General features: G+C 42.6%; 2 protein-coding genes across 7 annotated transcripts in view; both read right to left on the minus strand.

The window, feature by feature from the left end:
• Positions 1-3,818, minus strand: part of PHF14 (PHD finger protein 14) — a 40,787-nt gene extending 36,969 nt beyond the window's left edge. For 5 of the 6 annotated variants that reach the window (XM_078605836.1, XM_078605840.1, XM_078605839.1 and 2 more), the window contains exons 1-3: positions 3,468-3,818; positions 1,835-1,948; positions 1,185-1,432 (exon numbers count right to left, since the gene is read on the minus strand). In XM_078605836.1, coding sequence (XP_078461962.1) covers positions 1,185-1,432; positions 1,835-1,948; positions 3,468-3,519 — 414 coding nt within the window. In that variant the 5' untranslated portion in view covers positions 3,520-3,818. The remainder of the gene's footprint in view (positions 1-1,184; positions 1,433-1,834; positions 1,949-3,467) is intronic. The other variant, XM_078605838.1, reaches the window with a different exon arrangement.
• Positions 3,819-5,258: 1,440 nt separating this feature from the next.
• Positions 5,259-18,043, minus strand: SHMT2 (serine hydroxymethyltransferase 2). Its single transcript, XM_078605842.1, is given in 13 exon segments — positions 5,259-6,443; positions 7,193-7,300; positions 7,435-7,590; positions 7,857-7,956; positions 8,050-8,215; positions 8,607-8,746; positions 8,910-9,032; positions 9,162-9,243; positions 9,752-9,952; positions 10,333-10,412; positions 10,552-10,749; positions 17,959-18,018; positions 18,020-18,043. Coding segments are annotated over 13 exon segments (1,566 nt in total). The 3' UTR covers positions 5,259-6,315.
• Between the last annotated feature and the right edge of the window lie 2,717 nt (positions 18,044-20,760).

Genomic DNA, 20,760 nt, shown 5'->3' on the forward strand with positions numbered 1-20,760 from the left:
TTCAATTCGCATTACACTCACAACATAGTAACCATGGCATTTTCCCAATAAGAATATAATTTGAAAACCGAAATAATTCAAACATGTGGTGAGTATTTATATCAACTTGCACAAACTGCATACATTTTAAATGCACTTAGTATGTGAGCATGTATTAAACCCAGGAAGAATTGTTTAAATATTTCAAATGTTCTGTAAGGAAATAACAGCATCTCTCTAGTGCTGTGCAAATGACAGAATGACAGTAAATAATTACACACCTGCAGCGCTGGGGATTTCTAATTCAGGTGAATCATATTTGAGCCAATACAACTTGTAGAATTACCAGTACAATGAATTGAAATTAAATTGTGTATGCAATCATGTAACAACACGTGACGCACAGGTGGTAAATTACAAGTAGGCTTAAAGCTGCCAAAACTGGAGGTTAGGTTTTGCAATCATCCAATCAACTTTAAAAAAGCCAGGTGAAAGAATATGCCTGGCAATAACGGTTTGTGGGTATAAAAAGATGGCTACCACAGGTTGAATATTTGCGTTGAGCAGCTTTTTCAATGGTACTCATTATTGTCCTTTAGTCAGTTTAACACGTAGGCTTTCGCGACCAATATTGTTCATAATCAAACCCAAAAAACCCAAAAATCGTTGATTATGAACATTGTCCTTTAGTGTTAACAAGAATCACCCTCACCCACAAGAAGTGAGTTTATTATGTATGTGCTTCATACTTAATTCAAATGGATTAAACGTGGAAATGCAGGGAATGTGCTTTTACAGAACAATACAAAATCCCATCATACATTGTTACTATAATGGAAGAAACTGATACTTATGTAAGGTTTTGGGTTGGGCTGTATAACTCTGCCTTTTCAGGCTGAACTACGTGTTCAGCATTGCTAACAGTTCGTGCTGGGAGCTTCTTTGGGAACTGAATGTTCTTCCGTTACTGGAAAAGGTCCCAGCACATGGAACGAAATGCCAGACATCATGTTGGACAACACACAGTATACAACCCATTCTGTGTTCATACACCGTACACTGAAACCGAATGTCCGTTATTGATTGTTGCCTAAATATTCTATTGGTAGCTTCCATAAGCTCTTAAGAGCCTAGGCCTCCAGGCTTGTCTAAAAGAGCTAAGTACCACTGATGGCACAAGGCAATTTGTTTTCCCCATTACATACCTTTGCAGCGTCACCACTCCCCTTCGATTGCTGCCGTCCACCCTTTTCTTTCCCCTTGGCTCCAGATTCACGTTTTCTTGAAACTTCCTTCTGATCCGAATCGGAGCTGGATTTGTCCTCCTCTGCTTCTTTTGCTTTCCCATGGCCATTTTCTTCGCTGTCTTCACTTTCAGAATCTTTGCTTTTTTTTTCTTCTTTGCTTTCAGAAGCTTTACTTTCTGCATCGCTACCATCTGTACCAGAAGAACCTAACCAAGACATTTAATTTTATATGCATTCAGTTCATAACAGACATGTACCAATGCACAAATTCTTCAATTTAAATCAATATTTATGCACACGATACAAATACAATTGTGCAGAAACGATTATTTACAATTTACACCCGTGATGTGCTCATGGTATATTTAGGATAACACAGAAAACACAACTACAAATGATGTTGAACAAACCAGAAACAAAACAAATGGGCCATTAAAAAAATATACAAATAGGTTATTGACCTGTGACTTTAAATTGGAACAATGTAAGTGGTGGAGGGGTGATCTTTACATGTAAGTGGTGGAGGGGTGATCTTTACATGTGTATTTTCCATTGTAGATGAACATGAAGGTGAATTGAGGTTATCCAAGACCACAGTCTTTATTTACCTGACGCCTCATCGACATTGAAATCGCTGTCGTCTGAGCTGTCGTAACCAAATGCTGCCTCCAGCAGCTGGTTCTGCACTGGCTTGACACGCCGCTTGTTCGGGTCTCTCTCCACTGCAAAAGAATTACAAAATCAAAAACACGACCCGTGTTAATACTGTGTATTAGTCGACGACATTAGATGCTGCACTTGCACAAGGCTATTATCAGGCCCGGACTGGCCAAAGGGCAGTCCAGGCAAATGCCTGGTGGGCCTGGTTCATTCCGAGGGCCTGTGGGCTGGTATGCGTGGGGAAATTGCAAATGTTAGCAGAGTAAAAAAAATGTTTTATCACCTATGTGTACGCTCCTTTGCTTATTTACATTCTCAGTTGGCATTAAGCCCCATATCTTGCAGCCCCAAAGCTTCTTCCTCACCGGCCCATTTGTTTTTTGGAGCAACTCAAATGAGCCAATGAGATGGCACGGCAAAAACCACGCTAATACGCCAACATCACAAATCTAGCTCGTACTGTATACAGTTTGTTATCGCACAACTCATGAAAGCAATTGCCCATAGCACGAATTTTGGCCGGTGTGTTTACAAACGCCTGGGCCAGTTGCAAGTGCTTTAAAGTATATCTTGACGTGACTGAAAATGAATTGCTACATCCACGCTCGACTTGCGAATGGATTTAGATTTGCTGCCATCATCAGCCATGGGTCAATTCACTGCTGGATGGCCTCACCATGCTCCCACGTATTCACACATGACCCCTAGGTCTAGGTATGTGTCCATCATTGTAGTACATGGGCATGGCTTTATCTGTACATTTTACATTGGAGTACTTGCGCATGGCCTCGGATGTGTAACAAATTACACTTAACTTTTAACCAATGGGTGAAGTGTAAATCCTTCGGTAACGATACAGTAATGTGGAAGACTGCACATTACCTAAACTAAGTGTACACATGGCGCTCAGACGTGGGTGTGCTTATAACAACACGTGGCTTTAGCTAGGAGTACATTCGCGTGGCCTACACTTTTAACCGAGTACACCAACGGGGTGCACGTGGCTTTGGTTGCGAGTACAGTACACGAGTGTGGTGCCACATTGCACTTTTGTCTGCATTCGTGGACGAACTCGCCCGTAGCCTCTGATGCGTACACCTGTACGTGATTTTAATCCCAAGTGGCAATGCACCATGGTGCCCAACCCCAGGAATCCCATGAAACACAAGCTGACAGACCTATGATCACATCACGCCGAATGCGCCCAATTTCGCCAGATCCTCGCCTCGTTATACCGCATAGGGGCTTGAATAGGTGACCACCACCACCACCACCACGCACACGGGTAGTGATGAGCTGCAGCTTCAATACGGTGGACCACAGAAGGCAGGACAGGCCAGAAAAATCCAGCTGTACTGCAGTCGGTTCGTTTTACGGCCCTGCAATCCAGACCCGCACTGGGACCGGCGTTCCCAATGTGAACATTGCAAATAACCACGGCGGCGGTCGTGAGAAGGCCCTCCTCCATCCCTCCCTCCCTCCCAGTACAGTGGCATCAACAATAAAGGGCTGTCCACATCCAGCAGTGGCGTGACACCCGGCAGCGTGTGTGTGTGTAAGAGGCCGAGGGAGGCCACTCACGCATAGCTTTAAACATGAACGCGACGTCGTCCCCGTCGGCCCCGCCAGGCATTGGACGCTCTCCGCGGAGCTCCCCCCCCACCCAACCCCGGCCGCGATTCGGCGGCGCGGCGCAGCGCTCTCGCGTCCGCCACAAGTAGCAAGCAAATAAGCACGTGTGTGTCCGTGTGCGGGTCGCTATTCTAGTCGTTGGTTGGTGTTCGTAGTAGTAGTTGTGGTGGTGGCTGCATTACTGTGGGGTTGTTTTCATTGTTGTTGTTGCTACCGCCACAAAAGCCGGAATGTCGGACTCGGCTCCGGCTGGGCCATGCGCTCCGATTTCCCAACGCGCTTAGGCGTGGATCTCAACCGCGATTGGACGGCGGCGGGCGGCGGATGAGTGAGGAGGGGGGGGGCGGAGCTTGAAGGCGAGTTTGACCAATGGGAAGGCGGCGATTCCGAGGCGCCGGCGCAGTGGGCGGAGCGAGCGGCGCCTATGTGCAGTAGGAAATGTGGGAGGGCGTGGCTTCCCTTGGATTCTCAGGCTTCAGCTGTGAAGTCATAGGGGGCAGGGCGGCGTTGCGTGAAGCTCCTCATTACCTACTATATTACACATACTATATTATACATACTATATTATACATTCTAGATTTGAAGCTTTCGTAACTGCAAGGATTCATACTCTTAGGTTTTTTCGGTAAAGTCACGTAGGTAAAACTAAATTATCCAAATAATAGAAATAAAATAATAAACCACGACGTTTCGGAGGCAACACCAGTCTCCGTCATCAGGTGGGACCGTCACAGCTAGATTTACTGTATCAAGTGAGGCAAAATTCCAAGAGACAAGTTCTTAAATACAAGTTAAGGAGGGAGGGGCTTATCTGAATGTGGTAGCCAATGAATGGAACGTGTTGGGGGGTGGGCGGGGCTGAAAGAGAACAATAGGTGTACAAGTTGTCGTTCTACCCGGTGTTGGTTGACAATCCAAAAAAAAACTTATGGATATTAGTCTCGAAAGCCTACGTGTTAAACTGCTGATGAGACACTGTATATCGAAACTGGTGCAGTGGGCTGCATTAAACCAATGCTGTTGAAATGATATACACTTCCACAAAGGCCTTGATGGTTTGGTATGCACGTAGCGATTCTATGAATTGTTACAATTGGTAGCCCGCTTTTCTTTTTCTATAATCGATTTTTTTTGCGATTGTGAATGTAGCGCCTCTAGTGGTTGCATATTTATGCGAATAGGTTTCAAAACGCATAACATAATCGCAGGGTGCGATTTGACGTGGGCCAGTTTCTTACCTTTATCCCTGGAACTGTGCTTTTAGGTCTGGCCGGGGGGATAAATGTATCCCTCCTGGATAAAATAATTTACATTTGCCAGGATTGAGCCTCCTTCGTAATTGAATGAGAAACTTCTTTGAAATAGCAGGTGGTGTATGTTGGGGCTGGCTGCGGGCTAGCCAATGTCAGGAGAGCAATGGATTATTGAATCTCTCTCTGCGGAGCTTGCCTGGTTTTTTATTCCGGGTACGAGAGGTTTCCACTCATCTGAAGCGAATCACGATTGAAATTGGCCAAACACCCCACTGTAGCAAGACCCTCATTAGAAAGTAGATGCTCGAGTTAGGCTTCCCATGGTAAAATGCAGTTACACGATTTAAAAGTGCATATTTATCACATTAAGGCAATATCACCCATTATGCGTTGCTATTTTCAGTTGTCAATATATTATTAGATGAAGCCCTTCTCTTATCTGACCAAACATCACCAGGTTTAGTCTCTTATAAGAACAACACAATGACGCATTTCATAATTTTATTTGCATGGAATTCGTCAATATGCATTTAAAACACGTACAAATGACAATCACCTAAGTCGCCAGTATTTTTATCTGGCTCGTAAGGCGAGTTTCGTTCTCATGTCATGGATGCTGGGCTAAAATTGTCCACCGCCGTATCACCTAAAACTTGAGGATTCAAACGTTTAAACAAAACCATGTTTGCATGTTGGTCTTAATGTGTTGTGTCCATGAAATCATGATTGTATTACATGTATTTTTACATTGACATTCCAGCAGCTAATGTATTGCACTACAATACATGAACGGGACAGATTTAGTCAACGGTTCAAGATGAAAACTACAAAGCTACTATGGGAACTGCATCTCTAAACATGTATGCACATTATAGGAAGTGCATACATGTATTGAACGTTTGCATAGGTCTATATACTAACTGCAATTTAATATCAGCACAAGCCAAGAACGAAACAATAACACAATTGCAACTTTTAGTAAAGCACTGGATGGATCACTTTGAACACAAAACCATCAATCGTAATGTGTTTTACATTCGGATGCGTGTTTTTATCACGTGTCTTTGTTAATACAGTAAGTTATCTTGATGAGCTTAAAGAAAATGCCTACAACCTTATTAGTTCCAAGCTTGTTATGCAGCAACAATTTCTGTTCACCCACGTAATTGTGTTTTATTGTGGAGCAGTAATGGTCAATATGAATGAGCTATGACAAATTTAAAATATCACCTTCTCTATTGCATTATAATTACATTAAAAAATAAACTCTGTAATGCCCAAATACGTTAATGCATTTTCAATTTCTTATAAGCGTCACTCATGAGCTTAATTATAAGTGAGCTTACTAACACTTTCACTTACAAAATCTAAATCCGTTTCTGAAACTTGCTGGTGATAGATGTTAAACGCATATCAAACATCAAGCTTTAAAAAAATGTGAATTGTAAATGTAGGTTATGGTAAATGAGTGGGAACTGTGCTCATTTGTCATGATATAAAGCAGCATCTGTGAACATATCCTCCCCCTTATCTTGTTTCAGATCTCAATGGTCATCAAACCCTGGCATGGGAAAGCTGCGTGCAAACTTCTCCACTTGCACCTTCAGCTCTGTGACACGTGCCATGGTCTCGCCGTCAGACAGTAGGTTGGCTCGAAACTCCTTCAAGTTTGCTGCAAGAGCAACCCACAAATAATTATCAGTACAAATGCCAACCAGGTAAAATTCCTTTATCATTAAAAACACATTCATTAGATGTTTTAGTTTATTAGTATCATCGGCAGCTATGCTCAATCCACTGCTGGATAAATGCCCCCCCCCCACCCAGTCACCATCCCACAATTTTGGGATGTCATAATTCATCTCACACATGCGCATAAGCTGATGTCATCGCTGCATCGCCACAATGGTCGATATCTAGTCTCGATATCAAGGGAGAAGAAAACAAGACTAGGGGAAAACTATATCTACTCGTGTCAATTCAAGTCATGTGTGCATTTGGTAGCAGGGTTATACTGTCATAAGCAGCCCTGATATATCCACTGCTGGATGACAAGTGTGAAACCATTCATCACTGTCCTTCACATGAGCTGATCTCACCAACTCCATCTGTGTTGGGCATCCTCCGTGAGCGTGCTCTCTTCTTTAGCTACCATTCCATCAGTCTCGTCCATTGGCCATCATCCCTTCTCGCGGTGTCCTGCCAAACTCCCTTTTCTTACCAATATATCGAATTTGTGTTTGTTATTATTCCATCTTGTTCTCCGAGGGCCACATTTCCAATTTACTAAATAATGTTTTCTCCCTTTATTGATGCCATATGCCATCGCATTCTGATTTCTATTTTAATCACTTTTTTTCAAATGGTTTCTAACAGTTTATGAGTTTCCAAAGCAAATAGGACTTGTTTATTTTTACAAACCTGTTTTTTTCTTCACATCGCTGGCAATGGCAATTCCTTTGTCAATGAAGTCCACCACTTTTTCAAAGTCCGCTTCCTTAAACTGACGAGACGTCAATGCAGGGGCACCTAAAATGAAAGGATTTTCGGTTTTCAACTTTACACAAGATTCTAGCCGGTCCACAGCGATAAAACGTATTCCCACATATCTGTGTTAGATACCCAACGGAGTCCACATTGCATTAAAAAATGACTTGGCTTACCCAGCCGCAGCCCACCGGGTGTGAGTGCACTCTTGTCACCCGGGCAAGTATTCTTATTGGCAGTGATCGAGACCAACTCCAGCACCCTCTCGGCCCGTGCTCCGTCCATCTGCTTTGGCCGCAGGTCAACCAGCACCAAGTGATTATCAGTTCCTCCTGCAAACAAAAAACATTTTCATTTAAATAGTATCGACTGGTCTTCCCTAAACACTACTAAACAACGTCAATTATGACTTTTTGATACTGAACAAAACCTAAAAAAATTGTAATACAAGGCCACAAATAAAACTAGTTCCCATCTTGTGGAATATGAAAAGACAAACATAACAGGACCAAATACAAAAACAGCATTAAAAGCAGTGTTCATTTAACCCTTCAAATGAAAATGGTATGTTTAAAATATGAGGTTAAACCCAACGAACCTGACACCAATGTATATCCTTTGTGAAGCAGAGCTGCTGCCATAGCTTTGGCGTTCTTCAAGACTTGTGTCTGGTACTCCCGGAACATGGGCTCCGCTGCCTAGAAAGCAATAGGTATGTTGAAAATTATTCTCAAAAATGTGCACTCCTTGTGACAGTGCAGATGAGTAATGCTGTTGTCTGGATGCCGCACCTGTTTTAGAGCTACAGCCACGGCAGCAATAGCATGGTTATGGGGACCACCCTGAAGTGATGGGAAGACCGAAAAATTAATGCGGTCTTCTAAATCGTACATAATCTGGTTTCCAGTCTTCTTGTTAACCTCCTTTACTCCCTTTCGAAAGAAGATCATTCCAGCTCTGGGGAGGGGGAAAAACACATCAGAAGACCGTTTTGGTAATTAAATGGTATGGCTAATATGCGTCAAACTCACAAAATGCATTATTTTCCATTTATAAGTGCTAACAATCAATTTGAGATGTTTCTAATTAGGACACGTTTTATATTCTAGCACCCTGCTATTTTCATAGATACATTTCATTCTAGTGAGTCATAAATATAACGGTGAAGTTGACCTTCAGCACCCGCAGTAGAGATAATTAGTTGACTTTAGTACTCAAATTAATTAAATATCGCTAATATAATTAACCACAGGGACACACGGAGCCCATGGTTGAGTGAAAATTGTAATGAGGTCTGCAGCCGGACACACACGTGCATGCACATTTATAATTGCAAGACCACGATTACCTAGCGCCACGCAGTGTCTTGTGTGTGGTCGTGGTTACCACGTCAGCATGCTCAAATGGGGAGGGGATAACGCCAGATGCTACCAGCCCACTGATGTGAGCCATATCTGCCAGCAAATATGCCTTCAAGCCATCACAGATCTGATTGCATCACAGCAGGAACAGGTTGAGAAAACAGCAAGGTTAGGAATCACTTTGTGCAGCTCAGAATTTTAAACAAAAACTAAAATCTTCAAAATGTGAAAGTAATGCATAATATGTCCCGTTGAGGTGAAGTGATGGAACTTGCAGGCCTTTGTCTCACCTTGCGCATGCGCTCGTAATCTATAAGGCGTGCGTATGCACTGGTCCCGGCGATGACGAGCCGTGGCCGAAAGAGTCGTGCATTCTCCTCTAGACGATCGTAATCAATCAGACCTGTGGCCGGCTGTAACAAACGCAGGGTTGTAAATGGTACACATGGCTTGCATTACAAATTAGGAGTCAAGGTTACATTTTCAAATAAAAAGAACACAGCATTATTTAGATAAATCCTATAGTTCGATGCACTACTCACGTTGAGCCGATACGGCATTGACTCAAAGAAAATGGAAGTCGCGGATATGCGCTTGGCATCCGTCATGTATCCATGTGTCAAGCTGAAATAAGAGACATCGCTGAGATACAATCTGCAAAACTGGTACCGTAATTATTTTTCAAATATCGTTATGAGGCACACTGTAACAGTATATGCTTGGTTCTTTTGGTAAAGTCACGTAGATAGAAAATAAAAATAAAGCAAAAAACCCACGATGTTTCGATCGTAACACAAGCGGTTTTCATCAGGCGGATGAAGACCGCTTGTGTTGCGATCAAAACGTCGTGGGTTTTTTGCTTTTATTTCATTTTTTATTTTAATATTTTTTTCCTATCTACGTGACTTTACCGAAAGAACCAAGAATACGAATTCCTGCAGTCACGAAAGTTTTAAGCCAAAGTTTACACTGTAACAGTGTCTAAATATTTGAAAGCAAGCCAAGCATTAATGTAATCAGAGCAGAGGCAATATGGAGTGACTTCTGAAACACTATTTGGCAGACACTGCATTCAGATTAATGTGCACATGTCGCGACATTGGTGTGCACCGCAAAGAGCTGCATCTCGTACTGTCCGCCATCGGGCAGGTCCAACCCCATGATGCGGTCGTGCGGCTGAAGAAGAGCCGTGTAGGCGGCGAAATTTGCCGGCGAGCCAGAGTAAGGCTGCACATTGACACCCCATTTCTCTGGGTCCAGCCTGTATGCGTCTAGAGCCCTCCGCTGGCACAGCAGTTCAATCTTGTCCACTACCTCCGCTCCGCCGTAGTACCTACAATTGGACAACATGGATGTGCATAAAAAATGTGCAAACAATTCTGGCATGCATATCCAACTAACCAAAAATCCCTCAATGATATTTTGTAACATGTAGAGAAGACGCACTGTAAAGTACGTGCATTTACTATCGCAGTTGTGCTGGAAAGCTATTCAGTGTTTCCGAGTTCTACTGGGTATTGTTTGGCATGATGTCTGTTTCGCACAACAGTTCCTAAACAGGATCCCAAAACATTGAACAAAATGTTGTACGTTATGCCAAAAAACGTGGTACAAGCCAAATAACATGATATATAAGTATAGGTCTTATTTCTTAAACATTTAATGTTTATATAAAAACAACCAAAAAATATGGCAACACAACATTCAATTTACCTCTTTCCTGGATAACCCTCAGAGTACTTGTTGTTCAAGCAAGAGCCAAGAGCTTCCAGTGCAGCCTTACTGCAGAAATTCTGCAAATACAACAACAATGAAAAATATGAATATGTGATCAACCTTTGGGTTGTTGGAATGCATTAAACATAACTAGGTTGAGCCCTCAGCATGTGCAAGCCAACATCACACCCACAAACTCAGGAGTCTCACGAGTACCTCTGATGCAATGAGCTCCAGTCCACGGCACTGGCGGTCCTTCTCAGCTTGCACGAGTGCCCACATCTCGGGATCGCTGTCCACCAGGCTTTCCTGGCCAGTCCAGCCAGGCCCCTCGGCCACGCTTGACCTTGCCTGTATGTGCTGGCCACGTGATGCTAGCCATGTCAGCGATGTACGGCAGCATTCTTTTACTGGCTGCAGAAGGTGGACGGTACAGCACACGGTTGTAATTACCAGATATAAATTTGGTGGCGTTCATGAACAAACTCTCATTACGAAATACTAATTTTCATTCCCAAGGTGCTAATCAAAAGAAGGTGAATTAGATCATGGATCCTAGTCATTGCATTTCTTTTTAATTCGCTAACTGCTACACTATAAAAATGTAAACCTAATTAAGATTATTAATCACTCAGCTTTCAAAGCCATGAGAACTGCTCCTTTGATAAAAAAAACATTACTTAAGCATCTTATGAATGAGAATAGGTTTTCCCCTTTTTTCTGGCAACAAAACAGGTGTTAAGATTTTAAAACACCAAACTGAAACCTTTTACAAGGAACCATGTCTGCATTAACCACAATACTTGTGGTCAGAATGCAAACAAAAAAACACTGATAATATATGCATTGTCTTTGAAACTGATTGGTCCACACCAGAGACAACTTTCTTTTGAGCCTAGTCTCAAAACGGTGTGAGACCAGAGAATGCCAAAAGGCCTTTTTGCATCCTCTAGACGCCAAAAGCTGTATCTGGTGTGGACCAATCAGTTTCCAAGACAATGCCATATATTATCAGTGTTTTTTTGTTTGCATTCTGACCACAAGTATTGTGGTTAATGCAGATATGATTCCTTGTAAACGGTTTAAGTTTGGTGTTTTAACATCCTAACACCCATTTTGTTGCCAAAAAGGGGAAAACCTATTCTCATATTTTGGTACTGGAGGTCCCATGATGTATCTTATAAATGTGCATTACTGCTTAACACTATGTTTAAGAGTCAAGTAACATGGGAATAAGATCAACGCATGATTTAAACAATAGTTAACAGACATTCTGCATGCTTACACAATGTAACTGATGCATCCTTAATCAACACTGAATGGACTACAAATAGTTTTCAACTTGACTGCTAAAATCTGAACTTGTTTTCTACATGTTTTAGGTACTAATTGACAGGTGAAAAAATGCATAAATAAACCACCAAACAGGTGTGGAAAATTTGACACCACATGTTATTCAACACTATATATACAATGTATACATTAATCTATTACAAAAAAGACCTTTTGTTAAAACGCACATTTTATTACTAGGCATATCATGACGGCAATACATGTCATGTGTAAGAAACTGTTCTGTTGCAATAGATAAGATGTTGCTCTTTCGCCCCAATAGGAGAACACAATTCAGGAGAAAAGTTCTTTAGAGAGCAAGCGCTTATCAACATAACTTTACACAACGTTTATGCGGCCAGTACAAACTGCTGCATAATCTGTCTATAAAATCAAGCTCAAGGTAATGTCAAAGGTCAACTTATCTGTAAAGAAAGCAATGCAACTGCACAGCAACTAGTTTGATCAAATAATCCATGTTGTGAATCACAATAAGACTCGTTATGAGGATGCATTTAGAAATTGACATTTTCTCACAAGTTACTGCTCAGTAGATTAAGGTGAATTTTAATCCTTCAATTTTCGTTTCAAACTTCTCACAGGACAGTGAAGCACTTTGACACTTCCCTTATAATTTGTAAAATACAGTACTTAACGTTTGAAAAACCAATAGCACCATTCTGCTCATATGAAACTTACACCAATTCATCAGAGGTATTGCATATATCTTTCTCAACATCCTTTTCCTATTAAATGGTGTTTTTTTTCTGTTACCAATTAGCATATGCCATGAACAGAATGGTCAACACTGAATTTGGGTACAGTTCAAACTGAGATAAGGTTATTTGTTTTCCTGAGCCTGCACTTGTGAATTGAATAGAACATCACATTTCACATGCACGCCAAAATAGTGCAATCTACATAACCCTTGACCACTGCACATCCTAACAAAGTGGCACAAAAAGCTCGGTCGGTTACTGACTATCTGCAAAACTCTAAACTATATAGTATAAAATCAAGGAGTTAAAATTTGCTTTCTAGCTCATGTGCTGTTGATTCAAAGTTTAACATTGATAAAGCCAAGAGGATAATTATATCACACTAGCTTGTTAGCCCGTCCTAGGACGGAAGCTGTAATATTAAAGATGTAAATTAACGTTTTATTGTGATTGTTTAATTTTGTTAGTAAATGTAGCAAGTAAAGCCATTTTTCTTAACTTATAAAATGAAATTAAGGTCTTTGGAAGATTTCTCGGTATACGATATTTTGTGTGAATCTTTAATCACTGTTCAAAAGGTTTCCCTGTAGTTGACTATCGTTGAACACTTTAATCCGCTGACGATATTTTGATCTAGACAGAGCCACGTACAACTGGCCATGGGAAACAACGGGTTCTTTGAGATAAATACCCAAATTTTCAAAAGTCTGACCCTGCGACTTGTTGATCGTCATCGCATACTGCGGAGTGAAGTCACACGTTCATGATTATTGAAGGGGGGGGGGCGTCCATGTGGAGGACCCCACCTGTTCATGATTATTAATGAGGGGGGCTGGTCGACATGGAGTGACGTCACGTGCGTTACACACAGACATTCTTGGCTCATTATATTAGCAATACAAAAAAAATCCTCTTCTGGAGCCAGACAATTATTTACACATACAAGTTTATTTTTTCATATGAATGCATTTAGTAGGTACATATACAGGCCTTTTATAAATCCACTATTCGATGAGGCCCTCCTGTGGACCATAGGAGTTATGTGGCCATACTTCACCACACTGCTCAGGGCAGGCTGGTGAATGCAGGGGAGTAGCATACAGAACACTGAATGTCGCTGCAGTGTTAGAGATGTAATATTTTTGTCAATAATTTTGTGTATGTAAATGGAGTAATATATGCTACTTGTAAGAGGGCAATTGGAAACTTCGTAAATCGCAACACAAAACGCATGCATATCATCCCCAGGGGGCTTGGCCAGTGAGCACTCGTGATTGGTGGTTCGAGGGGAGGGTGTGGTGCCACCAGCCACGTGGGTGATGAACAAGGACACAAATTAACCTTATGGCAGTACCCCAGGGTACCAAAATACTAAATGGCCAAGGCAATTAAATGTCATTTATGGGACACTTTTTTCCAGGGGTGTAGTTCACTCTGCGACTGGGGTACCAATCAATCCAAAATCAGTGCTACTCCGCAATGTCAAAATGCAGCGAGGACGATTGCGCTGGAACTCTGAACGCTCGTATGCACCATCGTGCAACGTGTACAGCTCGTCGAGATGAGTCGATTGCTGCATTGCCGACCAACAGACAAAAAATTACTGCATCACGGACATTATGCGAGAGCCGGGGTACCGCCATAAGGTTTATTTGTCATAGCGGTATGCATAAGAGTGAAACTGCTCTCTTATCTTCATTATTATTTGCGACCTACCAATGTCTGCAGCCAGAATCAATCGATAACAATCCTATTACCACCTGCAGATACTTAACAGATGAGATGCGTTGCACCGTTACTTCCTCCTGTTTGATAATACAGTACGTCTCTTGTCCGTATGCATCTGTGTAGATAGGTTTTTGTTGCGGTGAAGCCATAGTCCCCACATACCGCTCGTATCAATGCAGATAAGAGGAGCGGCGACCCACTACTCTGTAGAGTAACACTGGTATAAACGCTTTTTACAATATGAACAGCGCATTGACAATGCGTACTATTTTATGTACTGTTTACAAAGTGTGTTCACAAATCTACACTGAGAAACACGATGATTGACAGGTGTAAATTATGTTTTCGATTAGGTATTTAAAGAGGTACTGCAGGCAGGGCCGGATTAAGATTGTGTAGGCCCCTGGGCTTCAGGTACTGTGAGGCCTCCAGTAATATTTTCAAAAGGAAAATAAATTTAAAGAAAAATACGATTTGTTTTTTACAAGGCTAACAACAAATAAAAATGCAAGCATTCACAAATGAAATAACTTTTCACTTCAATCTCTGGAGGCCCTCCAGCTGGCGGAGGACCCTGGGCTGCGGCCCCTAAAGCCCCCGTGCCTTAATCCGGCCCTGACTGCAGCTAAGTAGTTTTCAGTTTTAAAGGCATAGTTTAACAAGACAACACTTGCCACCATCCTTCAAACCCATTGGTGAAAAAATTAACCCGTAAAAACAAAGTTTTTCACTATAAATCCTTTATATGCGTGTTCAATGGGCCACAACCCAGCCCACATTGGTGTTTGAAACGGGCGGCTAGAGTCCTCTCGTCCTCTGGCTTGAGATGGCTGCCACCTATGGGTCAGATGATTGCCTGCCACCATTAAGCAATTGGTAATTAAATATATTTTTTTTTTACCTAAAAAGTGTAAAATTTAGGAAAAAAAAATGTTCACGAAAAGAAATTGTCACACACGAGTGTGTGCAAAATGTCAGCTCGATTGGATAACGGGAAGTGGGTTAAAAAACGACCGAAAGATTTGCACGGTTGTAAGCGCGCAAGCAAGTGAACTTAATATACAGGATTTAAAAAGAGCAAAGTTTTGGTTGACATTATAATATAATGTTTATGCGAGAGCCGGGGGCTTATGGGGTCCTGCCATAAGGTTTAAATGTTTTAACCTCTCACATAAACTACGTTGTGACGTCATTTTATGTCTGTTGAAGGTGAATGATACGGCAATCTATTCCTCTCGACGAGCTCTACACGATGCGCTAATCAAAGTTAAAAAGTTTTGTTTATGACTACGGCAATTTTGGCAACGACGTGACAACAGAATTATCCGCGCCAGGTGGGTCGCGACATTTATGTGCGCGGTGGGACGGAGTCGCCAAAAATAAATTAATTACGATTTTGACTTCTGTTTATTCGGGTCCTGAATGTGCCAAAGACATTCAGGAATAAATAACAACCGTTACCCAATTATCACACCTATTTTCTACCCTTGCTCTATAGACCATAAATATCCGTGCAGTGCTTTGCACTCCGGTACTAAACTGCCCGTAAATACATACCATTCATAGCCCTTCAATAAACCAAAGCCGTTCAGTTAACATGATAATTGTATTGACTTATTCCAACACGCTGGGTCAGTGCGGGTTGATTCAGTGGGGACCCATGACCAGTCCAGATAAAACTCGCCACTATTACTCTCATATTTTTTCCGGCCTAAATGCATTTTCCTGTTTGTCACTATTTACAGAAAGTGCTATAATTCGCTGAGGCCTGGAATCAAACTCAGATCGCCAGGTTCATCGTGCACTGCACCACCACACCCTGTTCACACAATATTAGAAAACCTTGGATACAGCATTATACAGTATGGGAAAACTTCCCGGGATGTTTCTGTGAGTTAATGTTTAGCACACTCGACTTAAAATCCAGGTCACTGGTTCGATCTCCTGGTGCGCACCTAAATCAATGGCCAACTTTCTTTAATAAATGGATACACCATTTAGTGGATTGGCAGACCATGTGAGGTTGTGTAAAATCTGGATACTTTAGTCTCTTCAAAGACATTTGTTCAGTGTGGAAGAATCGGCCAAATAAAATACCTTCTAGAGCTCCATTGTTGGCAGTGGTGCTAACAAGTCAATGTCGGGCTACACCTTAACGTTTTATAGAAAATGTATTTCAAGTGTGAACACATTTTAATCAAACCAAAAGCCTAAAAACCACAAGCACCTTTTAAAATGAAAAACCGAAATAGCTTGTGGTATCGATCGAGAACTGGTTTAATATAACAATCTAATAAAAGTGGAAATCAATGTGTATGAAATCATGACGGGGAGGGGAGGGCCCTTTTTGGAAGTGGTGGGTGAGCGGCTGGAAGGCGGAGTGGGGGGGGGAAGTGGGCTGATGCAACTCCGCTCGCCTTGCATAAGCCGGCTTTCCCTGGCCTAACGCCTCGGGGTCCCGTGGGTCACTGGTACTGGACTGGGATTGTGTGGCCCCTCTACATTACTCTGGGTCATCTTCGTACATTCCACGAACCTGACTACAGAGGGAAGCCGTCAGGTGGAAATTTCCACAGCGCCAAGTTTGTTTAAGGTGCTGTTTAGAACAATGGTAATGTCTGTTAAAACGGCAATGGAACTTCTCTTCTAGATCCAAGAGTTAAGATTAATTAATTGCAAACGTTTAGATAAAAACTTTCAACAAATTGCAACGTTTTGAGAGGTAGACCGCTTCAATTCGATAGTAATATTGATAACGAATAAACTAAAATCAATTGTTTAATTTCACTTTAAGTGAAAGGGCCATTGAGATTGACAATTGCCAAAACAACAGTGCTAATTACACAACATGGTCCAATAACGTGGCGAACATGGCAACTTCGTTCTCTGTTGGGGTGATTAAGTTGTGTTAAAAGTTGATGATAGAGTTTGTGGTGTCCCGTCGGTCAACGTGGTCCGGACAGCGATGACGATATCCTACAATGCGCTAGGATGCTTAAGTTAGGGATCAGTATGATTAAGCTAATGACCCTCACACCACCATGACAATCGTCCCACATGCTGCTGCATGCTTACGATAGATAGGTGATGTGAATCACGTTATGATTGTCATTCATGTTTGCACAGATGACAAACAGATTAAGGGATGCTATTGATGATAAAAATGGCATTTCCAGATCACCCTGATGATTTATAATATTACGATCCGCTGGCAGCGACGATGATGGTCCGTAGTTTAGCCTGTTGATGAAGAAGATCTGCTGATAACAATCACCATCTCACTCTTGATGATGATGGCAATCTTGCTGCGACCCCTGGCCACCCACTCAGCATTCACCGCACGCATCGCGCCGACGTCAGCAGCATCGCCACCACGTTTCACGACTCGCTGCCCCCGAGGCACGACCACGTTAAACGCGAAAACAACACCTCGCTGCCACCCACAGCAGCAGCACCAAAGACCCAAAGACACCACCCCCAACATACCCCAGTATAGCCTGAGCAGACTGTTGGGGCAAGTGCTGTCAGCGAGCACCTATTAAGGCCGGGCACGGCACACGAGTGGCCAGCACCACGCACGACCGCCTTTGTTTCCCCAGTGCTGATGTTTGACACACCGCAGCAGGTACTCATTTGAGGCCGAGCCAACCTAGGGGAGGCCCAGGACAGGTTCAGATAATAGTCACCGAATGGGAATCGAACCCGTGTGGCCGGGTTTCGTAGCGCAATGCGCTAACCACTACACCACCGCTCTTGTAAGACTGTCAGTATGGTTGTGTTGGTGTTGTTGTTGTTGTTGTGGTGGTGATGATGATGATGGACACGACCCCAGGCCACCACTCACCGCGCAGAGCGGCCCCAGCAGCAGCCGTGACACGCGGCTCCTCGGCACCATCCTCCCCGTGCTCGTGCTGCACGGCACTGCGCATGCGCACACGAGGCTCCGCGTGTTATAAACCTCGCCCCGCCCCCACCTCCTCCTCCTCCTCCCAGCCGGTCACGCCTACGCTAGTTATACAACATCATCATCACCTTCGAGATTTGAAGCTTTCGTGACTGCAATGATTCATACTCTTTAGGTTTTTTCGGTAAAGTCACGTAGGTAAAAATGAAAAATAAAAACAAATGATAAAAATGATAATAGAAATAAAATTATAAATCACGACGTTTGAGATAAGCCCCTCCCCCCTCCCACTTAATTTGTATTTAAGAGCTTGCCTCTTGGATTTTTTCCTCACTTGATACAGTAAATTTAGCTGTGACGGTCCCACCTGATGACGGAGACTTGTGTTGCCTCCGAAACGTCGTGATTTCTTAATTTATTTTTCTTGTCATTTTTCTCATTTTTATTATTTATTTTTATTTAATTTTTATTTATTTTTTACCTACGTGACTTTACCGAAAAAACCTAGGAGTATCATCATCACCATCATCTATCTTGGTGGACAAGTGCTCATCCTCCTCCTTACCGGCGGTTTGTGTTTAATTATAACGGCACAACTCCACCAATTCGCCGACACCACTGCGGCCTGAAATGGACACGTATATGATAGGCGACGGTTCGGGGAATGGTCCTTTTTCAGAGCACTTCAAAGTGTGTGTGTGTGTGCAATGTATGAGGTTTGGTTTCATTTTGGCACGGGTAGAACCCATTGGGTAATACATGTCCATTTGGTTGCGTTGGCTACGTACGGTGCGAAAGAAGTGCAACGTACATACAATGGAAATCTAGTTGCAGCAAAACATTTCTATGAACAAAACAATTAAAAATATATAAGTGTACTTTCGTCACGTTCCGAATGGAAAAGGTCGCGCATCAACATCGTAACAACACACAATAACACAATACTTGAAGAAAGCACCCCATACAAAAAACACAACTTGGATCAGTGGATCAAAGATGTTGATCCCAAACATATTCGCTCAGTTAACCCAGAGAAGGGCCCTTACTCAAAATATCGCCAAATTACAAATGTTTTTTTTCTCTCCTTTCAAGGCGGTGTTCTTGAATGTTTCGAGTTATTAATTGTGCGCTGTTACAGCCACTTAACCAACGCGTGCATCACCAATTGAACCGTGTGGCGGTACCCTGGGGTAGTATCATAGTACCCCGGCTCTCGCATGATGTCCGTGATGCAGTTACCTTTAGTCTGTGTTGATGGTCGGCGATGGGTCAATCGACTCATCTCGACGAGCTATACACGTAGTCTTGGTTCTTTCGGTAAAGTCACGTAGGTAGAAAATCAAATTACAATACAATTTTAATTCTATTGCGATCGAAACGTCGTGGGTTTTTTGCTTTTGTTATTTTCAATAAAAAAAATAGTATTTTATTTTCTATCTACGTGACTTTACCGAAAGAACCAAGAATATGAATTCCTGCAGTCACAAAAGTCTTAAGTCAAAATTGGAGCTGGACACGATGCACCACCACCACCACGTGCGTACCGAGAGCCTTCAGGGTCTCAACGCAATCGTCCTCGCTGCGTTTCCACATCGCGGAGTGGCACCGATGTCGGATCGATTGGTACCCCAGTCGAGGAAGTTAACTACACCCCTGGAAAAAAATAGTGTCCCAGATATAAAATATTTCATTGCCTCGGCCAGTTTTGTATTATTTGGTAACCCCGGGGAACCGCCGTAAGGGGCCGTCCATAAATGACGTCACGCACCTAGGGGGGGGGGGGGGTGAGAAATGTGACGTCACATCAAAATGCGCAACTTTAAATAAATATAGACAGCACTTATTGAAATATACTTTTTAATACATACTCTTAGGGGTTTTTTTTTCGGTAAAGTCACGTAGGTAAAAAATAAAATAATAATAAATTCAAATAACTCAATTAAATCACGACGTTTCGGAGGCAACACAAGTCTCAGTCTTCAGGTGGCACCGTCACAGCTAAATTTACGATTCACTTGATACAGTAAATTTAGCTGTGACGGTCCCACCTGAAGACGGAGACTTGTGTTGCCTCTGAAGCTTCGTGATTTAATTGAGTTATTTTCATTTATTATTTATTTTCATTCATTTTTATTTTTTACCTACGTGACTTTACCGAAAAAAAACCTAAGAGTATGAATCCTTGCAATGTTTTCTCCTACAACATCAGAGTGCAGCGCCAAATTAAATACGCACTACAATGACAATAGTTTAAAGCGATTAGAAGCATGATTTATTTTTTGGCGGGTGGGGGGGACTGAGCTTTGTGACGTCATATTTGAGGGGGGCCTGACTTTTTGGGAAGTCGTGTGACGAAGGGGGGGGGTCAAAAATCGTCCAAAATCGCGTGACGTCATTTATTGACGGCCCCTAAGGATCACTTGATGCTCCGTTTTGACGCCGTGAATTCTAAACCACGCCCCCCACTTGACCCCTCCCCTCTCTCGCCCCAGGCCCCACCCCCGCATCGCCCACCAGCTACGCCTCCTGGCATGCACCGCATGGCCATGAGACGTGATGGAAGCGATTAAAACATTAGAATAGAGGTTAATTAAAACTGAAGAGGAGGAGGAGGAACACCCTACCCACCCCACCATCATTACAGAGTAATAGCGCAGGCCGGAAAACGTTTAAACTATACAAAAGTAGGGATGTGCAAGAAGGCAACACAATCTCTGGTAGGGGCATTTGAAAAATCTTTTT

Source organism: Lampetra planeri, chromosome 2, assembly GCF_965212315.1.
Source record: "Lampetra planeri chromosome 2, kcLamPlan1.2.h2, whole genome shotgun sequence".
NCBI lineage: Eukaryota > Metazoa > Chordata > Hyperoartia > Petromyzontiformes > Petromyzontidae > Lampetra > Lampetra planeri.